A 27,319-nucleotide genomic window follows, 5' to 3' on the forward strand; every position below is an offset into this window, starting at 1 on the left:
AAATAAACATGCAGGAAATCATGCAGCTCACAGAAGATTCTTCGTCGATTCGATAAACAAAAAGGGGGTCAAGGGTATATTTTTCTGTTGAAATTCGAATCCCCTTTCCGTTGTTATTTATACGCGTAACTCTTATTAGTCGGTGTGTTTACGTTCGAAGTCATTCATTTCTAATTGCTGAAGAAGCCAGATCACTCTGTCGTCTGTTGAAGGTGAGTTTGCATCGTTACTTTTGTTTAAATTTAACTGCTATGGACTGCATGGACTTTTTAAACAAAAAAATTTTAATGCCTTTATTCAATAGAAAGAAACCGTCTTTTTTAAAATGACACAAAATGAATATACCATGCAGGAGTGTAAGCAGAAAGGAAGTCAGGGGTGACGCCAGCTGATTACGCATTAGATATAAGAAGCTACATATACTTTAGATTCTAAAACTTCAGTAGGAAAAGTTATTTTTGCAAACCATACATTTTAACTTTTTGCTGTTGTAAGGATTAACAATAAATACTGGATCAACTACGAATATTTAAGGTTCATATGATAATCAAGTCCTCAGAAATAGCTCCAGCTTTGCATGATTATAGATGCATAAAGCTTTATATTTATACCCTTTTCCCGATAATGTACTTCTTTTCAAAGACGGGAAGGGATTTGTATTAAATTTTTCTGCAAAGCTACAAAATGCAGTCAGCTCGCAGCTGCGTGATAGAAATAAACAGTAATCTTTATGCATACAAATATGAAATGAATATTACTGTACTCGAAATTCTTAATATCAATTCTCTGTAATTATCAAAATTGGTTGGCCACGCATAGAAAAACATTTTGATTTTTTAATAATAATTTTAAACAGCTATGTCATTAATTGTAAAATCTAAAGTGGGTTTATGAAATAGACCCTTGGTTGCCATAGAAACGGGGTGCAAAATTCTCAATTTCGTTAATTTTGAAGAAAGTGCACTTATCAAGAAAAACTGTGTCCAGAAATGAAAAGGAATAACTTAATATGTTTTCATTATTTAAATTTAATCCTACAGATTAAGGTAATTATATTTGTAGTTTTAATTTAATCTCTTAATAGTAAATGGCCATTTTACATATTATAACATATCAGATACGTGATTGGTTTAGTGGAGTTTTTGGAGGCTTAAAACAAAAAAGGCACACTGATTACAAATTTAGTAATAATTAATTATGAAAGGCTGATATTTGATTATATCAAAATATGTAAAATATTGGTGGGAGACTCAAAGATGGAAAAGGAATTCAAAGGTAAAGATTACTTTTTTCTACATTTTGAAGCATTTTTTGCTTCCTAATTACTTCCCTTGAACTACTCTCTAACGTTTGGAGGTACAATGTGTATTTAGTAAACAGCAATGAACATTTTCTGGCGAAAAATCTCTTCAAAGTTTTACAGTCTGGAAGAAGAAAAGAAGGCTAGACATCCTAAACAATGAAGACAGAAGGTAAATTTATGTATATACTGAGCATTACAAAAATATCAAGATTAACAAATGCATATTTTCTTAATTTTAGTTGCCTTACAATACACGGTAGTGGTCAGTGGTCCTTATCAAATCAAGCGAACTATACCTTTTGACAGTTTGACTTTCTGACCAATGAATTAATTATTTTTATTAATAAAAATGAATTTTAAGCATATAAACATCACTTGCTGATACAGCTGAACTCCCCTCCCCCCCGAAATATAAATGTCTATAGATAGATTGTATAAAATCTGTGCCATTCAGTAGGTTTACTTTTTATGATGTGCTGAGAGAGACTTTTAACTGTTTAAGTGAACATTATTTAACTTTATAATATAAATTTCCACTTCTGTCAGTTTTCATTCATTGTTTATCCTATTATTTCAATTCTTTATTGGCATTTAGGCACATGTTTTACAGAATTGTGTTGTTAAAATATTTAACTAGAGCAAGTTTGTTTCTGTAAAAAAAAAAGTGCATCAAACGTTTATAATGTGTGAGCACAAGCATAAAGTAGCTAAGTTTTTTAAATAGTATTCTATATATCAGCAAAATATGGTCATGTGATGTTCATAAGCAGAAAATAGGAAAACAGCATGTTTGTTTTGATGTCATTGTTTTATTTTAATAGCTTCTATCTTTTAAACTTTAAATTTATTATATATATCCAAAACTGTACTATATGTATTGACAAAATAGATCTTGGTTAAGAATGCACTGGAAATATTGAGTTATTTTTGTTTATATAGACTCTTTCATTCGTCTGTGAAGTACCGGTACTGTATAATCTATAGTTCGATCAATTTTGTGTGAATAATAATAATCTTTTCAAATAGCAAACAGTAAAAAATATATATATTCACTTGTACATATGTATTAGTGTTAAAACAAAATTTAACTAGAGGTACTGTGAGCAATGAGCTCACTAAATGATACCCCCTGCCTCCCATATGGTTATAACTGATGACAAATCCATGTTTTACTGTGGCTGGGAAACCCAAAATATGTGTCAAATCAAAAAGTAAAATAGGAGGTGCACAATGGCAATATGTAATAAAGAATCTGTGAAAGGTTCATTAAATTTCACTTATTGCAGTGGTATAAGAGGAGTTGCGGATAATAAGAGATGAGTACCCTAAAGCGTAACAGACAGACGGACGTACAGACAGATGGACGTACAGCTAGACGGACATACCGATTACAGTATACCCTACCACTTTTCAAGCGGAGGGTATAATAAAACTATATACATGTACTTGTAGAATATTCACCTCTGATTTATAATGATATTTGTTTTATACACACTGACCATGTCTTATAATATTCTAAACAAATTATTTGATACTCAGGCAAATATTCACTACTGGTAAGATGATCACACACATGAACATGTCTGTGTATGAATGAAATGAATTTTCCTTTTGATCATGTTCCTAGGAAAATAATTATTTTCATCATTTTTTCATCAAAGGATTTACCATATAAGATGAATAAAGAAAAAGTAAGACCAGTAAACCAAAACAGGACCAAATAGGCCATGACTGAAGTTCAAGTGCATTCTGCAAGAAAGTGGACAGCCTAGATTTTGTTCTTTTCAAGGTAACCATTCTTAAGATATGAAAGTAAATTAAGGACAGATGATACAAACAAAAAATGGATGCCTGGATTGGTATATATTTTTTGGCATAATTTAATTGCAAATTAATGATGCTATTAATAAATTTCTAGAATTATTAAAAAATTGTAAACCTTCTGTGATGTTCAAAAGTCTGCCCTCTTGAAACTATCCTTATTAATCTATACAGATATTTTTCACTTCAAATTCCATTTTTATGCAAATATGAATTAAAAATTAAAAAGTACTTGAAGAAAGTTATTAATTTTACTGATTAAACATGACCCCAGTTGTTATTTTCAAATTCTTTGACAAAAGTTTGTTTGTATCATCTGTCCTTAAATTGTTAAAAAATATTTCAATTTTATTTCTAAATTTAAATCTTGCTTATTTCTTTTTTTTTTCAAACAAAATTTAATACCTGTCCAGTAACAGAAGAATTATTACGCTAGAATAAAGAAAACAACTTTCTAAAGGATTACATACACATTTAATTAGCTTGAAATCAGTGTATATTGGAAAGTACAGGAATTATTTACATTGCAGGTTGAGAAGGGATGCCATATTTTAGGTTTGAAACCAGGCAAGTGAAAGCTGAATTCCAACCTACTTCAACATACTTATACCCACTGTCTTCAAGATATCAGTGTTTGAGATGTCAAAGTTCAAATATAATAGGAACATGCTTATCATATTATGTGATGGCATCCTCAAATCTTATGCTGTATAACAATATGTTTTAGAACTTATCAAGCTTTATTCTGTACCTTGCCAAAAAAACTCAACTCAGCATAATTCTCATTAACTAATTATCAGTGTTACTTGTGTATGTCAATGTAGGTCATTACTGGTACATGCCTGACCAAGAAAAACTCTAAAATTGAAAAATCAGAGACAAGATTTTCAGAGCAGCAGAAACAGTAGAATTTGTCATGTAAATCTAATGATATGTACTGTAGTTGAGAATACATGTACTCTAAATGTTGCATATATAAAAAATAAAAAAGTGAAAAGTTCTCTTGTTTTCAGAATTTATATTTACATGTGAATAAAAAAGAAAAGGAGATTGATATAGTTGGTGTGATGAGATGTTGGCAGGAACCTAGTAAAATGAAAGGAAGAACTTCCTTAAAATGATACTTATGGGGGGCAGTGTTTCATGGGGGGGGGGGAGGGGCATTGTTTCAACTGACTTTACAGAATACAAAAGATCCATTGAAAACCTAATTATTAATTATATGCCAAACACTATGTTTAAAGTTTTCCATTGTTGGATATTTATCTTTAAATCCAAGAAAACTTACCCAAGAGGATGTGATTTTTTTTTAACCAATGAATGTAATTTTTCTCAAGTTTAAAGCCATGTTTCATAAGTTTTAAAAGAAAAAATCAGAAGGGGGGGGGGGGGTAAATTTTTGACTTAATTCAAAGTATCTGTGGTTTGCAGTTGCCCATGAATTTCATAAATAATTATACAAAGTAACAAGTGGAAATGAGTTTAAAATATTATGAATGTCCTGCTTGTTTTAGTTTCATTTCAGAATTTTTCAAGTTTGACCAAATCTTGAAAAAGTAAAAGCCACAAGGTTTTGCAATTATTTGACATAGCATTACAAAATGCATTATATTTTTGCAACATCATAAAGATGCAAATTTAAGATGCCAAAAAATTTAGTTCACATTCACATTTAACTCATTACACAGGTTTTATAAAAGAGTAAATAAGTGTAGTTTTGGGAATATTGTTACGTTAAATGCAGCCATTTTGGTTAAAAATCTGGTATTCCTGTCTCCATGGTAACAAATCTTGCATTCCTGTTTCCATAGTAATAGAGAATGGATAGGGAAAATTTTATTTCATATTAGTTTCAATCTAAGGGGATAGTTTCAGGAAACTTGAAACATGCCCTGGTTAGTCTACATGTACTTCAAAATTGTCAATTTTACGGAAAGGGGGGGGGGGCATTTTGTGCAGGTGTTCACAGTTCTCCTATCCAAGAACAGAATTACATGTATTAATGCTCTTGGAAATGGGATGTGAATATTTTTACATGACACTTCTCCTAGATATGGACTAATTTTACTGTAAATGACATCAAAACAGGTAGAAAGGTACATTTCTTTTCTATATGAACTTAATGAAATGTGCATATGTTCCTTGAAATACGGAAATTTTGCAGATTTGGGGTAATTTTTCATCAGCTTTTTAAAAAAAATGTTTAAGTGTCCCATAAATATTTTAATGTGTTTAAACTAACTTATGTACCATCTATACAATGCACTGTTTCCTGAATTTCAAATCAGTGTGCAAAGTATTAAAAAATCGCTTTGAAAAAGGGTCTAAAATGGTAATTTTCTCAATTTGGCAAAATGCCAAAATCCCCAAAGCTAAGCCTTGTTAAGCCATTATGTAGAATTACAGTTTTTAAAAAATTATGTTGTTATACTAGAGAGGAATAAAGGTAGTTTTGAAACAAAAGTAGATTTTCCCATTCTCTTGCTTCTTTTAAGCTCATTTTTATTCAGTAAAACCTACAAAATCACGTTTTTGGTCAAATTTTAGGAAGCATTTACAGGGGAAACAATAGGTGCCGTTACCATGGCAACGAGACATTTTTTGAAATAAAAAAATATAAAACCATTAATGATGTGACAATGTGAGTACACACAAAAAGTTTCATAGAAATTGAAAATGTAGCGTGGCCAAGCATTATTGATATTGTTTGACAATTACAGAGAATTGATATTAAAAGACAGATGATATGAATCTGTATTTATGGATTTCTGACGTGGCGGTGCTCTGTTTGACACAAATGAAACGCAAGGTTTGAATCTAAATTGTCATTATTAACAAATAAATGATGAAGTAACTGAAATATTTCAACCCATAGTATTATTGACAAAACATGTACCAAACATAATTGAACACATTAGGTAACAGAAAAAAAACACATATAGCAAGAACCATTGTTATTTTCTTATTATAAGTACAATGTACAGTCTTATAATTTCTAAAGGTGGGGTATGCATCATTAATTCAGAGTAGATGAGTTCGAATTCCTTTTCTTTACCTTAAATAAATATATATAATGATTGATGTGTGTTTTTAAAATTGAGGTACAACCGTATCGGGAACATTTTTATATAGAAAAAAACATTAATATACACTTATCACCTGCATACGGGGGTTCATATCTGTCAATTGATTCGATACGCAGGAGGATGACCTTTAAATTGTACCATGAATTTCTAAAAGGTGGAATGTTACTGATAAAAAATATTGATGAAACAAGAATATCAACAGTTTTATTAAAAGTCATTTTTTCAGAAGTTCTATGGTCGAGACAATAACCCTGTCAGCAAATTCACTTTATTATTATTTCAAATGCTGACTGACGTTTTCATACATGTACTAATTGTTTGACAGTTATTTACACAATGAAATGACATTACGTTATTTCCTGATCATGACAAGGAGCACACAGAAAGAATGACCGGTTGGCAGGGGATGCGTTCTCCTCCAAGGCACCTGATCCCACCTCTTCTTATCTGAAGGTCCGTTTTTTGCTCTGCTCCAATTTTGTATTGTTTACAATACCAACAGTTTTGTCCTTTTGTCCTTGACATAGGAGCATTGCTTGCACTTGAAAAGCTTTAAACCCCGTTATTAGTTGCAATACGCAGGCATCAATGTTTCACAAACATTTACTTTGCTAGGTGGCAATTAAGGTACATGTACATGTTCATTTAGCGCTGAAAGTAAACAAATATGGGACAACACTAAGTAAGGAAATAAAAAATCTAAACATCAACTTTAGGAATTTGTAGGGGGGAGGGGGTTCTTTTGAAAGTATTCTCCCTATTAACTGATGTATTTTCAACATAAAATGCGTGCCCAAACTTATTAAGAAATCACAAATATGAAATATTCAAATCAAATCAATCTTTGCCACATACATTTTTTTTGCACGTAACTACGTATTAGTTTTCCGCGCTTGCGCAGATCGTTATCAATGCTAGTCTTATTCAACTTTCTAGGTATTTCAGTGATTTAAAGCAAATATCATCGGTAAGTATTTTTCTTCCACAATAAACATTATATTATCTATTTGGCTAATGGCATAGTGTAATTTCTTTATAATAAAAGAGTTCCAATATTAGAAACTTTTTACAAAATTTAATATTATTTCTGTTGTGCTCGATAGAAAGTGATTAAATATCTTATAACATGTTAAAGGTTTCTTTATTTTCTAATGATAATGCATAAAAAGCATGCATGTACAAGAATAAAGGTTTACCGTTGCTCTCTGTTTTTCGTTTTTGTGGAATCCCACTTCAACCAAGCTATCAGAATTAAAATCTAAATGTTTGCAATTGGGTTATGAATTTTTGACATTGACCTTTGAATATAAACACACACATACCCCCTTTTCAAATCGAGGCTGAGTGTACAGTCTCAGCAGCATGACGCGTGTAGAGCGTTGTTGTGTTACATTATACAATGGAGACTGTAAACAAAATTTTACCCGTTTTTTTCATCGAGTTACATAAATTTACTTAACATCCCTTACATACACAAACAGACTGCTACCTTTAACACGTTTTTTTCTATAATAAAAGCATCAGTATGAAGAAGAAATTTTGGACAAATATTTCATTGTGAAAATTATAAATGAAAGCACTGGTCGAAGGAGAAGATTATTTCAAAACTGTAATTATAATCGATATTAAATTTTGAGGTTTATTTTTAAAAATATATATATTAAATCGCGTAACAAAAATTTCATCTTTAACCATTCAAAAACATCTTGTGATAGTGCTCTTCTTATAAAAAGAGTAGTTCAGCATGGAGAAATTCTTATCATGGCCACGTAAAGCGAGATAATGATGTGGATTGTGTACTTCAAATGTCAGCTGTAACGTTTCAATGTCTAAAGAGGTTGTGGTGAAAAAAATAATACATGTACAAAAAATGTAAATATGTTAAAAAGCAAATAAGTTATGTACACAAACATAATGCAACTTTAAAAGCTGAACTAAAAATCCATCTTGATTAAACTGAGCTCGAGGTACTAATAGAGGAATTCACAGTTTTTTTTCTATTTTTGGTATAATTATAACTTTGTTGATCGTGCAAAATTTAAATACTTTACTGTTCACATTATATTGGAAATTGTTTTAATTGTGATGCTTATTTCAGGCAATAAGAAATTAAATGATGTTTTAAGGAAAGATACTGATGAAGATGGAATGGAGATAAAATAATAAAAGTTTTGTAACGATGCTTTGTGTTTTGAATTTTGTAGATTTTTAAGTGTTGTAGAGCCATTCAGCCAATTGCAACATTTTTAATAATTAACCATAATATTTTTTGAAAAAAGCAAATTTTTAGCATTTTGAAAGGTTAGTCTCAGACTCTGGTAGTCTATGTTTATTTCAGAGGCCAGAGGAGCTTTTGAAATATAGAGTAAGGTTTCTGTCGTTCGTCCGTACTGCTGTCCAGCCGTCTGCCTGTCCATCTGTGAACATTTTTAGCTTACCTGAGCCGAAGGCTCAAGTGAGCTTTTCTGATCACATTTTGTCCGTTGTACGTCTGTCTGTCTGTCTGTCTAGTTGTCTGTCCGTCCGTCTGTCTGTCTGTCCGTCTCTAAACTTTTCACATTTTCGACTTCTTCTCAAGAACCACTGGGCCAATTTTGAACAAACTTGGTACAAATTATCCTTGGGTAAAGGGGAATTTAAAATGTTAAAATAAAGGGCCAAGTTTCCTCACAAGGGAAATAATCAAGAAAAGACAAAAATAGGGTGGGGTCATTAAAAAATCTTCTTCTCAAGAACCACTGGGCCAGAAAAGCTGAAACTTATATGGAAGCATCCTGGGGTAGTGTAGATTCTAAATTGTTCAAATCATGACCCTGGGGGGAAGGGCGGGGCCACAATGGGGAATCAAAATTTTACATAGAAATATACAGTAAAATTTGTCTAATCCGGACTCTGAGTACTCCGGACATTTGTCCATTCCGTCCGTAAATTTTAGTCCCATGCACTTCTTTAACAAATTCATTTTAAAAAAAATCTGTGTAGTCCGGATACTGTCTATTCTGTATTCCGAACGGCCATACTGGTCCCTACTGCTCATAATTAACGGTAATTATTCCCTCTAATCCGGCCACACCTGAGTTACTTCAAAGCAATTAACACCTTTCGTGGGGAATGTGATAATCTGTGTTTACATTAGCATGATTATTAGTGCCATGAGACGAACTCGGTGAAATGCGGCGGTGACACAGTCCACTTGAAAAATATATTATATGATTAAATTACAATTTTAAAAAAATTAACTTTGTTTTAACTCCTTTTACCACATAATAACATAAACACAAAAATATATGTACGCGATTTACAAATCAAAATATAAATCGGGATCGAAAATCGAACGCATTCAAAATGGCGCCATGACACGTACTGTGGGGGAAGACGTAAATTTTTACATAAAATTAAAAGTTCAATATAAGAATTAGCAAATCGTAAATAATTGTGCATTACTGTCAATACATTGAATAAGGTCTTTGACATGCGAAACCCGGTCCGCTTGATACTTAGTAGGCCTATATTATGCGTGCCTGTATATTTTGATTGAGGAAACATTTCACCCGTCTTTCAAACTTCGTGAACAAATAAGAAAATATAGTCAGTCATGTGAGACTATTTTATAATTTCTAGACTCCAAAATAGTAATTGATTTCATCATTTGATTTTATTTATGATATGTATATGAATTTGTACTTGTAAATAAACAACGAAAATTTTCGAAATTGATATTTTCCTGCATTTTTCCTGCACTCCGGATTCTGTCTAATCCGGCCAAATTTTATGGAACCGATGGTAGCCGGATTGAACAAATTATACTGTATAGGAAAAATCTTTGAAAATCTTCTTCTCAAGAACCACTGGGCCAGAAAAGCTGAAACTTATGTGGAAGCATCCTGGGGTTGTGTAAATTCTAAATTGTTCAAATCATGACCCTCGGGGGAAGGGCGGGGCCACAATGGGGAATCAAAGTTTTACATATAAATATATAGGAAAAATCTTTGAAAATCTTCTTCTCAAGAACCACTGATCCAGAAAAGCTGAAACTTATGTGGAAGCATCCTGGGGTAGTGTAGATTTTGAATTGTTCAAATCATGACCCCCTGGGGAAGGGCGGGGCCACAATAGGGAATCAAAGTTTTACATAGAAATATATAGGAAAAATCTTTGAAAATTTTCTACTCAAGAACCACTGATCCAGAAAAGCTGAAACTTATGTGGAAGCATTCTGGGGAAGTGTAGATTCTAAATTGTTCAAATCATGACCCCTGGGGGAAGGGCGGGGTCACAATGGGGAATCAAAGTTTTACATAGAAATATATAAGAAAAATCTTTGAAAATCTTCTCAAGAACCACTGGGCCAGAAAAGCTAAAACTTATGTGGAAGCATTTTGGGGAAGTGTAGATTGTAAATTGATCAAATCATGACCCCCGGGGGAAGGATGGGGCCACAATGGGGAATCAAAGTTTTACATAGAAATGAATAAGAAAAATCTTTGAAAATCTTCTTCTCAAGAATCACTGGGCCAGAAAAGCTGAAACTTATGTGCACATGGAAGGATCATGGGGTAGTGTAGATTTCTAAATGTCTAAATTATGATCAGTTGGGTAGGGTGGGGATGCATTATGTATTACAAGGAAGAAATCTGGTAAAGATCAGAATGGTCAATGCTTCTCAGGTGAGCGATGTGGCCCATTGGCCTCTTGTTAAACGCTATAATCTTCCCACGGTTGCTCTTTTCATTCTATGCACAACTGAGACAATATCGCGAAATTAACTATATTTTGTTAATATTAAAGACTGAGTTTGAAGGACAAATTGCTATATTTGTGTCTCGCTAACATCTTGAATCTAGTTTTTTTCATGTGAAGGATGTACTTTAAAATAATTTTTTTCCTTGAAGGTATGCAATTTATCCCACAGCAGCGAAGACTTGCATTTGTCTTTCTTTGCTTACTGCAAATTAACTTGATATATTTACTCGAAGAGGAGAACCCTATGTCGGTAAGCAGATATATATTCTATTATCCAGGAAACATTAAAGGAATTCGAAGTTCAGATTTTCTCAAAATAATGTATAAATGTAGAATCTGTGTCCATAAGGATTACTATTACCGATCAACTTGTGTTTAAATCAAGATTTACTGTTTGGAAATGATGACAAGGGATCGAAAAAGGAATCTTAAAACTTATCTCAAATAGAAACTTAACTTTCCTACAGTTTCTTCTATAAACTTTTGGACATATCGCAAGAGTTCTCGTACCTATCAATTTTACCGAAATTTTCAGTAAAATTGATAGGTACGCAAACTTCTGTGGTAAAATTGATAGGTACGCGAACTCCTGTGGACAGAGATGTTTATATACCATATCCAAGTATCCTATCAACTATGTTATCCCCTACGGGATGGGGATGCAAAATAGAATAAACCGTTATTGCTTGCTTATTAATAAACCAAATGATTCATTTCTCATTGCCTAATTTTGAGAACCTTTTTTTAATTTACGCAAATAAAAATGATTACTATTGTCCGACTGTGTCTTTTTCGTTACGATGTGACAAAGGTACATTGTATACATAATTATTATATCAATGAAGATTGTTTTTCGTAGGAACCATGTTCTTCCGGTAAACAACAAAGACCCTCAGAGAAATTCAAACAGGAAGATCAGTCTATTACGTCCAATGACAATTGTTTGAACGGGCAATGCGGTGAAAATACTTCGTCAAAAGGTAACTTAGGCTTAAATGTTAAAAGGGTGACTGCATTGGCGACTTGCGAAATATACATTTATAGTTTTTTATACATTGTGGAACAATTTTAGTGAATCTAAAAATATATGTGAATGTATTATACTTTTTTTTTTTAACTATGATAACGAATATAGCTTTTTGGTTTCAAATTCGATCGCGTAAAAAGCGAATATAAGTGCGTCATCGGATAAACTCTGCAACACTGTAAAAATTTCAAATATTGGAGAACTCTGAGTCATCCTTTCAAGAAAATAAATTTGATTCGGTTTATTGAAAAGAACATTTTTATGATCTTGGTATACCTATAGCTTTGAAGTTTATTTTATCTTATGATTTTTTAAAACAAAATATTGTACCTTGTTTTTTTTTTGTTGTTGTATCAGATTTGGTTCCTCGTGTAAAGAGGCGGGTCTCCACTACTGGTGAAAGGATAGGCGCTGTCGTGTTAAGTGTGTTGACGTTGGGAATTTATTGTATAATTATGTGTGAGAAAGGTAATATATTTCATCTCCGATAGAGAATGCATGATCTAAATGACCAGAAAATGGCGATAACCGCTTTATCTGTAGTACATCTCTGATATATTTATATTCAGCTTTGACTCGTTTTGTAAAGAGAATAACCATTTCAATAAAAACATTTATTCAAATATTTTTGGTATTTTAAGCCTTGTCCGTACACACTATCGCGACATTTAATGAGCGAGATTTTTTACAAATTTTCTTACTTTGACTTTCATAACTATTATTTTGGTATACATGAAATATACTAGCATCTTGATCCATTCATTTTCACAAAACGCTATTGTCCACTAACTTTTTGGACAACTCTCAGTCATAATTAAGAAAACACAAATCATCACGGATGAAACTTGTAACTTTTTTGCAAAATAGTTTGAGAATTCAGGTAGATTGCTCAGTCTTTGTGTACATGAGGATGGTCCTGTCATTATATGACGGAGTCCGAGGGTTTTGAATAATTTTCGTATGTCTGTCTGTCTAGCTGTCTGTCTGTCTGTAAACAATTTTTCAAAATGCTACTCCTCCTGCAGTTTTGGTCTGATTTCAATATTACTTGGCACACACTAAGATCAATAATTCTGTGTATCGGTTTTTGATTTCGATGAACGGTGTTGCCGTGGTTACGAAAAATAGAAATTTCTATGAAATACATTCAAAGTGCTACTCATACGACAGTTTTGGTCTGATTTCAATATAACTATGCACACAAGTAGACTACACTAAGATACACAATACTGTATATCGGTTGTTGATTTCGATGAACAGTGTTGCTGAAATTTCTGTGAAATACATTTAAAATGCTAGTCCTCTTACAGTTTAAGTCTGATTTCAGTATTACTATGCACTCAAGTAGACTACACTGAGATACATAATTTTATTCATCGGTTTTTTATTTCGATGAACGGTGTTGGCATGGTTACTAAAAATTGAAATTTCTTTGAAATACATTCAAAATGCTACTTCTCCTACAGTTTTGGTCTCATTTCAGTATAACTTGGCACACAAGTAGACTACACTAAGATACATTATAATTCTTTTTATTGGTTTTTTATTAAGATGAATGATGCTGCCATGGTTACTAAAAATAGAAATTTCTGTGAAATACTTTCAAAATGCTACTCCTTCTACAGTTTTGGTCTGATTTCAGTATAACTTGGCACACAAGTAGACTACATACCAAGGTACATAATTCTGTGTATCGGATTTTGATGAACGGTGTTGCCATGGTTACTAAAATTTAAAAAATACTGGTTTATTAAAAGCTACTCCTACAGCTGTAGTCTTCTTGCAATATCTTGACACAAAAAGACCTCAATCAAGCATCATTATTCTATTCATTGCTTTTGTAAAGTTTCAAATCCCAACTGCTACTTTTCTCTTCATTTGTTAAGTACAAACCAGTAGAGCTTCAGTCTTGACAGAGACTTCCGGTTTAAAATATAAAAATGATCATCTTGAAGATGACATATTACCATTTCCTTGTAATAGTGTCTGTCCATAATAACTATGGTACCTCCTTTTTCCGCTTCTTTAATAATGATGGTCGGGTCTTCGCTCAATTCTTTTTTTTTTAAATTCTGTTCTTTTCTTGGAATGTTTGATTTCAAATTAGTTTCAAAATTAAGGATACATACCACAAAAAATTTTCTTATCTTCTGCATAAAAGAGCTACACTACATTTTTTCCAGAATTTGCAGTGTTTTGTTCTAATTTTAAAAAACCGGAAACTGTAGTTATTGTAAAAATGTACCACGTGCACATAAAGAAATCCAGGAACCTTACTGGCAAGTCCAAATATAAGCGTTTAAAAAAGGGGTTTGAAGGGGGAAAAAAGAAGCAGCAAGGTATCAATATAATCAAAGTTGACGAAAATAATATTTGATCGGACAGTGTTCACGTAGACATTAGAGGAGACAACTCTTTCCTGACCTGGTTCAATAAATGTCATTTTATGTGTAAATGTTTTTTTCTCGTTTTATTATTGTCGAAAGGGTCATGTAAGTAATTCCTTGTTTTTCTCAAAAGTAATACCACTGTAAAGACTCCATAAAAAATATTAACATATTTTAGGATTGTTTGTAGACTTTTTTCATCAATTTTTATCATTTTTGGATATTGATTACATTTGAAAGAAAATAGGGGAAAATCTTTGTCTTCCATAATATATTTGACCCAGGATAATGATCTGCATACCTTTTTAAATAAAAGTTGCATATAAAGATGGCAGAAAATACATTAGCTTAGAAACATTTTAAGAAAATATTGAACTAGAAAAATACATTTTCCTAGTTTCCCCCAAATTTTGGTGAATTGTTTAATCATAAAATTGTTAGGTGATCGAATATTTCTTCTTTAGTGAGAAGGGCTTCAGAATACATCAAGATAATTCACTTTCTGGGGTAAAAGTTTGTTTATGTTATTATCCTTAATATGCGCTGAATTTGTAAGACAGAGCATATAATATTCAAGATGTTCATTTCTGCTTGGTGGCGGTTTAAATTCTCTTTAGCTCACGTGATCCGAAGGCTCAAGTGAGTTTTGTTTTTCTGATCGAAATTTATACGTTGCCTGACTACCCCTCATCGTCGTTGTTGTTGGCGTTGTAAAGTTTTCTCATTTTCATCTTCTCAAGAACCACTAGGCCACTTCGAACAAACTTGTAACAGAGTATTCTTGGATAAAGGAATTCAAGTTTGTTCATATGAAAGGTCATGTCGACCTCCAAGGGGAGAAAATTACGATATAAGAAAATATTAACGACATCATTGAAAAAAAAACCTTCTCAAGAACCAATGAAGCAGGACAGATGAATCTCATGCAGAGTCATGGTCAGGTGTTGTGAAAACTCAAAATTTGTTCAAATCATTACCCCCGAGGGTAGGATGCATATTGGGCCACAATGTTTAACGATCAAAGTTTAACATAGACATAATATAGGGCCCGCCATGGTTAAATTTATGAGCGCCATGGTTAAACGAGCTGCGCCATGGTTAAAATCGGCAGTCGCCTTGATTAAATTGCATGCCTCGAGAGAAAGCCGGGTCATGCTAAAACAAACACTCTCATTAATCGGCGACTAATATATGTTGTGAAGCGTGACGATACAGAGTCAATCAGCTGATGGTCGATATTTTGAGAGTAAATTATCCTGTACATAAAATTATGTTTTAAATAATTTTGGGGACTTCAACATGTTCACTACATGATTAATAGGTAACGAGTTTATAAAAGATGACGAGTACATGCATGATAATCGTCAAGCATCCGATTTGATCAAGTTTCTGTGCCAGAAAAAAAATACTTTTTCAAAATTTTATATCCCTCTGTATTTAATCAATTTCCCATGCTCTGTTTTGAAAGTTTTAACTATATTATCTTTCTGATAAAATGTACTTAAGTGTCAATCGCCGTCTTAGTTTTTTTTAGAGTTATTTCCCGTTTTTATGAAACGTCGCGTGGCCATGCCAAGAAAACCTTTAGCAGTCTGTCCGGAGAGCGAACTCAATAAAAGTCGAATTAACGTTTATCTGTGAAACTCCCCCGAGAGATGTTGGCGAGACAATTAATGTCAGCAGTTTTGAGGAAGGGATCTTAAGTTTTACTGGGTTTAAAACATAGGTACAAAACTAATTACTTAGACGCCTTTGCACCCCTTCTTTTTTGGGGGGGGAGTGGGTCATATTTATCAAATATTGTAGAAAAAAAAGTAAGTTAAAGAAAAAGAAAGTTAAAAATTATTAATTATAGTAAACTAATTTCCTTAGTAGAAATAAGCTGTCTTTCAATTTTTTACGTATTTCCATATAGTTTTTTTCTTCCTGAGCATAAATTAACGTCGGGTACGATGAACTTGGTAGTTGTGGAAGTACCGCGCGTCGAATTATGGGGAAAAGGGTACCAGATTCCCGGAAGTTGACATCATTTCCTGGTTAAACAAGAGGGGAGAGGAGTACTAAATGGGTAGAGGTATCACACCGGTAATTGATCAATCAAAATGAACCTATTCAAATGTAGGTCCTTACATATAACATTGATTTTCTTTTCTTTTGAGACGTTTTTCTATTCTTTTCCAAGCCATTTTTACAACTTTGGTACCTGTGCCTAGTAAATTTTATGTACCTTTTGAACAAATAAAGGTTTTTGACAGGAACTATTTTTTCCCGGGAATAGGAGGCTACTTCCTGCGGTACACTCGGAATGTTTATAAACACATTGAAAACACGTGGATTTGAGGGTAGCCCTGTTTGCAGATGGAAAAAGTCAGAAAATGCCGTGTAGGTACCGTTTTGTGTGTGAGAGTGTGTCAGATAGTGTGACAGGTAATGTTTAACACCTCCTGCTAGATATTTTTTCAAGTAAACAAATACCAGATTTTTTTTTTTACGACTTTTTATTCTATATGGAATTTCATAGTGAAAACAAGTACAGGTGTGACGCAACCTGATTGGCTATGTTAATATTTTCATTTTAATATAAAAATATCACTGATAGAAATAAACGGTAGAATATATCAAGTTTATTTTTCTTTAACTAAGAAAGCTGAAAACTTATGATCCCCCCCACCCCCCTAAAATCGAAATCTGCTGCCGTAAATTGTCTTGCTAGCGTTTGGGGAATATGGGTGATTTGCATCAATTACACTTTTATTGACTTCATCAGTGCGTAAACCGGACGAGATTTCTTGGCATGGCTAATTTTAGCACTGGGACACGTGGAGAAGTAAACATAGGAATACACTCGGTGAAAAATGTAATATCTAGAAAAATAGAACATTTAAAGAAAAAGAGACACTGGTCCAAATGTTCGTTTGTGTGTTAACTTAAAATGAAATACTATCCATTCAACAGATTAAGTCATATTTAAACAAAACGTTTCATACAACAGGCTACAACTCTTTTCATTCTGAATAAAATTGCCATGGTTATACTGTCTCAGAATTTTTTCTTTAAATTCCTTCAAAAGGTAACCACAGTTTTGGGTAAAGTTTGGTACATTTGTTAAAGATATATATGCCGTATTAGTGTTTTATTTTAAAAGAAATAAATATATGTGGTGTCTCATCAAGTTATGTAAGTTATATACTTTCTGCAAATAAGACAATTCCACTCCATCACTTTTAAAAGTTATGAAATATTATTTGGTAAAAATTATTTTCTCTCCGAATCGGATAATAAACGCCTCTTATTGAATTATTCATGATCACGTGGTCTCGCATGCTCACAGCAAACAATGGTCCAATAATAATTTTATTTCAATCTAATTATAATTTTTTAATCTTTTAAAAGTGTTGGTTTTTTCAACGTTTTCGTGTTGCAGTGGTTAAGTTTAAAAATTGTAAAATCAATCATTGATTAATGAAGGTTAGGAAGTCTAACATGTTTCTGTGTTTTCGGTCACATTTTACCTTCGCACAACTTCCTCCATGGTTAAATTTTCAAATGTGGTGAACCCTGCATATATAGGAAAATATCTTCAAAAATCTTCTCATGAACAAAGCCTCGGTAAGTCATATTTATATGGAAGCATCCTCTGATAGTGTAGATTCAATTTTGTTCAAAATATGACCCCCGGGGAAGGTTTCGACCACAATGGACGATCAAAGTTTTACAAAGTAATATATAGGAAAAATTTTAATAAAAATTTTCTTCTCAGGAACAGCGTTCCCCGCATTGCGCAATGGTTAGAGCGTCTGCTTTGGAGTCGCTAATGAGACGTCAATCCTTACATCGCGGGTTCGAAACCTATGGCGGGAAGTGGAGACTGGTCCTTCGGATTAGTCCTTATAAACCGAGGTCCCATGTCGTAGTAGGTGCTGGTACGAAAAAGATCCCTCACTGCTCAATGGTCCTGAGTGCCGACCATAGGACAAAATTTGTAGCTCTCAACCGGCAATTGGTGGTGTCTCCATATGAGTGAAAAACTCTCAAGAGGGACATAAACAATATACTGTAACAATCAATCAATTAATCTCAAGAACAGAAATTATAACGAAAGCGAGGGTATCGTGTAATAATTAACTCGTAGGCCGCTATTGGTTCTCTGGTCACTGGTCGAGATTTGATGGTTACGCTGTTTATGTAATGGTTAATGACCAATTTTGTTCACTTAATTGGTTAACGGAATGACCAATATTTGGTCGCTTAGTTAGTTGACGGAATGACCAACTTTTGGTCACTTATTTGGTTGACGTAATGACCAATTTTTGGTCACTTAATGGGTTAATGTAATGACCAATTTTCGGTCCACTTTAGATAATGTTTGTTTCAGATTTGTTAGGAATAACACTTGTTAAAAGTTTATAACATTTATTAAGACGATCAAATGGTCCACTTATAAATACAAAAAAAATGGTACACTGTATCTTGGTTGGTAAAACGTTATTTGGTTAACAAAAAAGTGACCAACCGATGGTCAATCTAGGACGTTCCTACTAGTTTGGTTCCCTTAATGGTTTCGTATAAACAGACTTGGTACCATATGCACATACCACTCTCTTATAACCGAAGTATATGGGAAGCGAACTGTCGACTCTAGTCACTTTATCCTTACCAGGATAGGCTGTGTGCTCCGAGTCGCTCCCCACAGCCGATTGAAGTCTAAACACAAAACAGCTGGTTTATATAGACAAAAGTTGTTATGATGACGTAAGAGAAGTCAGATACCTATGACGTCACAATCAATTCAATCAATAGGAAAATTAGCGGGTTTTGACCATCAAAATTACCTAATAAATTAATAGCGTTGTACCCATATAAAACATACAAAATACACCACTTTGTCATAAAATTATACAAGGTAAATAAAAAAAGTCAAATTAAATCAATTTCTGTTCATTTTCTTCGTTAACTGTTCATTGACAAATATTTACGCAGTTTATAAACATCGGGTTCAAGGTCCATTTATTCCGAACTTGAAAACAAAAGTTAATCCCAATTTCACAAGTACACTTCGTGAAACGTAACATTACCCCTTCTTAAGTTGAAACGTCCTCGTTTCGGGATATTTAATGAATGATTTATACATGGTCACTGGAAATGTCTATCGAGATACGTGTTACACGAAAGGATCGTCAACTACTTCACCACGAACAGCTTCATATTGTCATGATGCACAAATTTTTGTTCCTCGGCTTTATACTTTTTCACTTTGTATACCAAATTGGACATGGCACGTAATACGATTAAGGTCTATTTCAACGAGCCTTAAGTTTAGGACATCTTTCTCTGGTCCTTGACTTTGACGCAATCCATACATTTTGTCCTGGGGTGTACTGAATCTGGTTTGATTTGGTGTCGTACTTTCGTTTCTGGTTCTTGGTTGCTTGTATCCATCGGGTGCAATAATCTAAACTGGTAATAAGGCACTTGTTACCCTTCTTGGTCCGTGGTAAAGGACCAAGGAGGTCGTTGAACCGCTTGTTCCAGTCGTTCCCTAACTAAATACTGACCCGGTTTTCCTCTGGCTTCCCTTGGTGGATTCTTCTTTGCGTCACCAACAGTACAGCCTCTGATACATTTCTCAGCGTTGTTTGTCTCCTTCTTATCACAAGGTTCACCTGGTCGTCGGTCCCTATTATCAAGTTGTAAAGCTTCTTGTATGGAAATGTTGAACACAGGATTTTGTTCACTATCAAGGTCACATGGTAACTCTTTTTTTTTTCAATCTAAAAGTCCCTTCAATAAAGTTCAATTGGCAGTTATGCCATTTAAGAAAATCAAGGCCTGAAATCATATGTGACTAAACGTCGGCGAAGACACTTGATGTTCCGTAACTTCATCATTAAAACGAATTTGAAGTATAGTCTCACCTTCTTGTACAACTAAGTCACCGTTCGCCATTTGAAGTTACTACGATTTGGAGATAATTTAGGTCTCACACATCTTTCTATCTCTTAATATTTCTTTGCGTGGATAACTGTAATAACTGAACCAGTGTCAATGATACAATTAATTTCACATTGTTAACAAGCACATCGATTGTTATAAGTTAATACTGCGAGTATTTGAGTTCTTTATTCCAAAGAACACGTGGTCTTTTCTGTTTTATAGTTGACGTTAGGCCACCGACGTCAACTACTGTGAGTTTCCCTGGTTTCGGGTTCTCTGGTCGTCACGTCTATTACGTATTCCGGTTTTGTTTGATTTCTGTATTTTTCATTTTTGAGATGTCGTTGTAGTTATCTGCATTCTCTTTTGATGTGACCATCTTTCTTACAGTAGAAACAGGGACCTTTTTTGTAAAACTTCTTTGTATTTTGGCTGATCATAGCTACTTGGTCTGTTTCGTAATTATTTCTGTTGGTATACACTGGTTCCTCTATCTGCATACATACTGCAACCTTATTTCTCCTCCCCCGGGCTTGTTGAAAGGCCTCATTTTCCAATGCCAGTTCCACTGCATCTTTTTAGGTCTGTAGGTTTTCCTTGAAACACTGCCCATTCCATTTCTTGGTCATGTAAACTTCCGATGAAGAATCTTTGATTATCTGGTCGCGGAAACTTAGGGGTGTGTTCGGGTATGACATCCTCGTAAGTCGCTTTATGGCTTGCATTAATTGTGATCGTTTTGTTTTTCTTCCGTATGCGGCTCTTTAATTGTGTCTTGTAGATTTTTGTTTGATTTTCTGGGTTAAATCTTGCTGACAGTGCAGTAACAACGTGACGACAATTATACCGATTTTCTGGTCGTATGTCACTCAAAACTCTTAGTGCCGGGTCGCGTAGACTGGTAGCCGATTCTAATGCCTTGGTCTCCTCATTTCAGTAGTTTAATTTGGCGATCATGTCCAAATGCACTATATGGTCGTTCCAGTTCATTGTACCATCGAACATTGCTGATTTTCTCCCTTTAGGTTCCTGGGTACATGTACGCCTGAATCCGTAATCATGGGCCTGTCTTGTGTGACCATAAAGTGGTACACATCGTAATCAAAGCTGTGCATGGTCGACTGAAATTCGTTGGTCCTAGCATTGGTAGTATAACTGCGTGGTCCTGTCGGGATTAACCAACTTGTCCTTGAATGTTCATTATCACGAAAGTCGTGAATTTTGTATTTGCTCATCTTCAGACGTAGTACTGGTACTGGATTGCACGTAATTTTGGTCTACATATTGGTTATTAGCACTCGTTGGTCTCATTTGAGATTGTAATAGATTCATTTGGGACTTCAAAGTTTTTCATTTTTGTAGTATTATGTGTAAAATGTCTTGGGTACCTGAGTTGACTCCTCTGCCGTTTCCTATCTGGTCGTTGTTGTTAGCCCACAAAAGAATTCTTTGCTTGGAGTACCGTCGATAAACTATAGTTCTTTTGGTGCTGTATTATGGTCATCTTCCGCAAGCGCTTTTTCGTTCCTCGACATCTTTGAAAAGGTTTACGTTGGCCGTTCAAGACCTATTTGAATAGCGGATCCCGTAGGCCGCTATTGGTTTTCTGGTCACTGGTCGAGATTTGATGGTTACGCTGGTCACAGTTTATGTAATGGTTAATGACCAATTTTTGGTTACTTAATTGGTTAACGGAATGACCAATATTTGGTCACTTAGTTAGTTGACATCATGACCAACTTTAGGTCATTTATTTGGTTGACGTAATGACCAAATATTTACGTTGTACATCAAGCAGTCAAACTGATGGTATGATTGGAATCAGCATTCGGTCTTCTACCAAAATTGTGAAATTCATGGCCCCAGGGTCAGGGGTTCTAGTGCAAGGGCGGAGCTAAATAGTTTATATAGTGAAAATGCATTATTTCTTTGAAAATCTTCTTCTTTGCTCCTAGGTATTAAATAAACTAAGTACATACCGTAAATCTGGAAATTTTTGCTGTAGATAATTTTTTAGCAAATTTGCGAGTTCATTGCATTCGCAAAAATATTTTTCTTAAAAATAAATTACCAAAAAGAAAATGTAAAGAAACCAGTGGTAATTCGCAAGATGTTGAAACGTAAAAATTAATCAACACCATTTTGACCCGAAATCGCAAAATAAAATCGACGTAAAAATTTCCAGATTTACGGTAGTTATGATGAGCAAGAGTGCCTCTTCTAAAATTGTGAATTTTAGGGTCCCAGGGTCAGGGGTTCTGGTGTTAGGGTGGGGCTTTATTAATTATATAGTGAAAATGCATTAATTATTTGAAAATCGTCTTCTCTGCTCCTAGGTATAAAATAAACTAACTAAGTACATATATGTAGTTATGATGAGCAAGAGTGACTCTACCAAAATATTGTGAATTTTAGGGTGCCAGGGTCATGGGTTGTGGTGTTAAGGCGGGGCTCTATTGATTATATAGTGATAATGCATTAATTCTTTGAAAATCTTCTTCTCAGCTTCTGGGTATTAAATAAAATACCTAAGTACATAGTTATGATGAACAAGAGTGCCTCTTCTGAAATTGTGAATTTTAAGACTCCAGGGTCAGGCGTTCTGGTGTTAGGGTGGGGCTCTATTGATTGTATAGTGAAAATGCATTAATTTTTGAAAATCTTCTTCCTTGCTTCTGGGTATTAAATAAACTGACTAACTACATAGTTATGATGAGCAAGAATGCCTTTTCTAATTTTGTGTGAATTTGAGGGTCTAAGGCTCAGGTGTTATGGTGTTAGGGTGGGGCTGTATTAATTATATAGTGAAAATGCATTAATTCATTGAAATTCTTCTTCCTTGCTTCTGGGTATTATACATAGTTATGATGATCAAGAGTGCCTCTTCTAAAATTGTGAATTTTATGGCTCCAGGGTCAGGGGTTCTAGTGTTAGGGTGGGGCTCTATTGATTATATAGTGATCATGCATTAATTCTTTGAAATTCTTCTTCCTTGCTTCTGGGTATTAATTAAACTACCTAAGTACATAGTTATGGTGAACAAGAGTGCCTCTTCCAAAATTGTGAATTTTATGGCCCCGGGGTCAGGGGTTCTGGTGTTAGGAGGGGGCTCTATTGATTATATAGTGAAAAATGCATTAATTCTTTGAAAATCTTTTTCTGTGCTCCTAGGTATTAAATAAACTAACAAAGTACATACCAGGGGTGACCAAAAAGTTCGCGAACTATCTCTATATCTACAAAACCACAATTCAGATTAGAATGAAATTCGGTACAGATATAGCCGTACACAAGTTCTATAAAAAGCATATGCTGAATAAAGTTTTTATGTACAATTTATTGTATATCTTAGAAATCCCTCTACAGTATCATATAATAATTTGTACACAGTTTATTGAGATGAATGAGTTCCTATAAATTCAATTAATGATTGGATTGATCGTTTTAGTGAAGGAAGGCTGATGGTTAAAAATGATACATGTCATCTTGAACAGTGAAAGCAAGTTTGAAAAGATATGTATTTTTAATTAAGCAATTTCCTATCAAAGACCTCCAATTAACACTTTGAAAAATAGTTGAATATTTAAACAAGAATATAAGTATTAAATACCTAAGATATCGTTTACTTTAGATTTTAAACATATTAGACATGATAAAAAGGAGGCACCCATTCTCTATCCACCTTGAATAAAGGTCTCTCCCGAGACAGAAGATTTGTGTTTTAATGGTCGCCATGCTTATTTTTGGAAAGGATAATTATTCTTATCCACCCATTCTGTTGCCAAGATATGACCATTTCTGACAAATGAATTGTTCTTGTCATAAAAATTAACTTACATGGAAAGAAATATAAAACTTAGAAAAATCTTTCAACTTTTGTGACAGAACGCTACGGAGGGGGTCACGTGACCGCCAATAGCACGTGATTCACGCATGCGCAGAACGGTGGTCGATGTGCATTAAAATCGGGGAGGATTACTTTAAAATATAATCAACATTAAAACCAAATATTGTTTCTTTTATGGAAGTTATTCAAATAGTTCGCGAACTTTTTGATCACCCCTCGTAGTTATGATGAGCAAGAATGCCTCTACCAAAATTGTGAATTTCATGGCCTCAGGTTCAGGGGTTCTGGTGTTAGGGTGGGGCTGTATAATGATTATATAGTGAAAATACATTAATTCTTTGAAAATCTTCTTCTTCTGGGTAATAAGCAGATTAACTACTTATATAGTTATGATGTGCACGGGTTATTCCAGATTTATGAATTTCATGAATACCATGAAGGGGGGGGGGGGGTCTACTTATATACTGAAAATGAATTGTTTAAAATCTGGTATTAATCAAACATTTTTGATAACCAAGTGTGCCTTTTCAAAAATTGTGCAATGTGTGGACCTAGGGTCAGGGGTTTATGTGTGGTAGAGTTACTTATGATTATGATTATTGCTGAATATTACTGATCAATTGATATGCATTTTTCTGTTCCCTTTACCCTGCCCTTGGGTATTAAGGACTCCGAGGCTTTAGGGTCAACAAATTAACAACCATATATAACTTGTATTTTTAGATATGATATATTTAGCTGTCAACTATCATTTGACAAAGAGAAATTTCATACATATAAGCTTTAAAATTTGACTATTATTGTATATCTTTATATGGAGCTTTTCTTCTTAAGGAGATCGAAAGAGATCGAAATAGTCTTAAAATGGCCATGGCCACCCAGCCCCTTTAAGTAACCAAACAAAGCAATCGCTAAGTTCATAGTTATGGTTAGCAATGGTGCCAGCCTCTTTCAAAATTGTGAATGCCATGGAATCTACCTTAAAACATGAACCAAATTCTATCATTTGAAAGTTGTTGCATGATTCTCAGGCCCATTGGCCTCTTGTTTGTTTTCAGATTTTCGACAACATACTCTGTGCACGACTTCAAAATATTTAAATGTTCTTATGATAAATAGTACACTTTCATGTAAATAAGCTGAATCTGATTGGTCGAGAAACATTTGTTAAAAAAACATTATTACCGCTGAATAATGAATCCACGCCCTCCAGCGTAGCAATAGTCAACACTTCTCGACGACGGGTGATATTAAAAAAAAATAGCCATTGTGCAGAATTTACGCGCGTACGGTTCACTTTTTTTATGTGTTTGTATAAAACATTCAGTATAATAAAATAAATATTGGATGTAGTTGAGTGTAACATTGATAATTTTCATCCCTCGAAAACCATTGTCAACCGATTGAGGCGCGGTGATAATTTCCAATGTTACACTCAACTGCATGCAATATTTATATAATGGCAACTGAAAGGAAAACTGGGAAAAGAAAGATACACCCATGTTAATTTAACAGCATGATTAAATATCTCGCATATGAGAAGCAAAAAAAATATATATATATTCCTCAACTTTTTTTTATTTTGAAAAATGAATTATTCAGGGTATGAATGCATAGACTCACGTCATTGATTCAAGCTTTTTTTGTAAAAACTAAAACAATTATCGGTCCAATGTCAGTGTTACATTTAAACACTCGAATGTACACTTTTTTTAAAATTTAAAGTAAATGAATTTTAATTCATATATTTGAAAAAGAACGATTTTTAACAGTATATTTGTTTCATAAATGTTTCAAGTGTTCAATGATCGACCCAGCATACGATGCCCTGCGCCTATATTTATGGATGCCCCGAAAGGACACAACTATGCCAATGTTTCATGGAAATGGGCTACTGCTTCTGATCCACAAGAACCTTCCATAGGGTAATTTTTTTTAATTTTACACTGCTAAAAGAAACGTTTAATAATATCATGTTATTTGGCATGCACATATTACCAAAAGAAAACTTTAAAAGTTTTCTTTGAAGTGCAGCAAGCTCACAATCGCGATCAGTTGTATTAGTATGGCAACATCTTCAAATTGTTTATAAAGATTTCTTTCAAATCTTGTCCCCCTAAATGTGTAGAAAGCAGCCATTAGAAGTAATCAAATTTTTTAAAAGTATATAAAGGAAAACATAAAAATATTTTTCTCACTGAACAATACGAAAAACATTTGTGATCAAATTCATATGGAAGAAAATCTTTTCGTGTTGTTTAAAATTTCTCCCTCCCCCCCCCCCCCCACCTCCCCCACCCGATATCAATCATCTTAGGTTAAGTTAAAAAAGATGTGGTACATATGATACAACGTGTTGACATTTAGACATTTTCATCTTCCAGTGTCACAACTTCACAGCCAGGTATTCCTAATCCAATCAGAGTCGGTCCTGGATGGAAAAGTTGGTATTTTGTAGCAACAGATAAACATGGCGAAAGTGCAAGTTGTCTCTTTAACATAACCGTAAATGGTAATATTCTTATTATTGTATTAATTCTATACTTTGATTTATTTTATTATTTATTTGAGGATTGTCCAACAAAAGTTGTAAACAATGTTAATAACTTACCATTCAAAATATTACAAAATAACCATACTTTGCAGAGATATATGTCATAAAACATTCCTTTAAATATAATCCAGTGATTTCTTTTAAAAATAAATATCTTTGCAGGTTTTAAATAATGTCGATTTATACATGTAGGAATATAGGTAGACCAGGGTCTGTTTTCACACATTTTTTCATACATTAATTAAATGTATACTGAAAGGAAAAAGAAACGCAGGATAGCTTAATATTCGACAAAAATTTGACCGCATGACCGAAAATTTTTCAGAAGAGAAATTTAGTTACTATGCACCAAAATTAGTGTTCAGAATTACTCAATCGTAAAATGTATGACGTCACAAAGGGAAAGCGCTTAAAAGCCCAAAACACGTGCAATTTGATGACGACGAGTTTGCTGACAAATCTTGCTGCATTATTTGATGCACCTGAGGTATGCACATCGTTTCTCAATATCTAGAGACAACATGAATTTCTTCCAATCTTGGTACGGGTAACGGAAGTTCATTGGGGTCTTGTTTTTTTTTCGAATTGCCTAATTAATAAAAAAGGCAACAACGGTT

At 33.7% G+C, this 27,319-nt stretch overlaps 1 protein-coding gene and 1 long non-coding RNA gene across 2 annotated transcripts; both read left to right on the forward strand.

Annotated features, from left to right (window-relative positions):
- The first annotated feature begins 34 nt into the window (after positions 1-34).
- LOC134278656 (uncharacterized) lies at positions 35-26,875 on the forward strand. Its single transcript, XM_062760953.1, has 8 exons — positions 35-212; positions 7,147-7,177; positions 11,103-11,203; positions 11,813-11,933; positions 12,338-12,448; positions 25,947-26,073; positions 26,533-26,660; positions 26,865-26,875. The coding sequence occupies exons 3-8, from the start codon at positions 11,105-11,107 to the stop codon at positions 26,873-26,875; spliced, it is 597 nt and encodes a 198-aa protein (XP_062616937.1). The 5' UTR covers positions 35-212; positions 7,147-7,177; positions 11,103-11,104.
- LOC134278651 (uncharacterized) lies at positions 1,332-4,094 on the forward strand. Its single transcript, XR_009994487.1, has 3 exons — positions 1,332-1,472; positions 2,965-3,092; positions 3,655-4,094. It is a non-coding gene; the product is annotated as an uncharacterized LOC134278651 (long non-coding RNA).
- Positions 26,876-27,319: the final 444 nt, after the last annotated feature.

The sequence above is a fragment of the Saccostrea cucullata genome, unplaced genomic scaffold (genome assembly GCF_032062105.1).
Source record: "Saccostrea cucullata isolate Sc308-1 unplaced genomic scaffold, CSIRO_AGI_Scuc_v1 ctg664, whole genome shotgun sequence".
NCBI classification, from domain to species: domain Eukaryota; kingdom Metazoa; phylum Mollusca; class Bivalvia; order Ostreida; family Ostreidae; genus Saccostrea; species Saccostrea cuccullata.

What these genes read in the sequence shown, in the direction of transcription:
- LOC134278656 (XM_062760953.1), top strand. Translation starts at nt 11,105, where the DNA reads ATGCAATTTATCCCACAGCAGCGAAGACTTGCATTTGTCTTTCTTTGC. An exon ending in AAGAGGAGAACCCTATGTCG is followed by an intron (nt 11,204 to 11,812) that starts GTAAGCAGATAT and finishes TGTTTTTCGTAG; the next exon opens with GAACCATGTTCTTCCGGTAA. An exon ending in TGAAAATACTTCGTCAAAAG is followed by an intron (nt 11,934 to 12,337) that starts GTAACTTAGGCT and finishes TTGTTGTATCAG; the next exon opens with ATTTGGTTCCTCGTGTAAAG.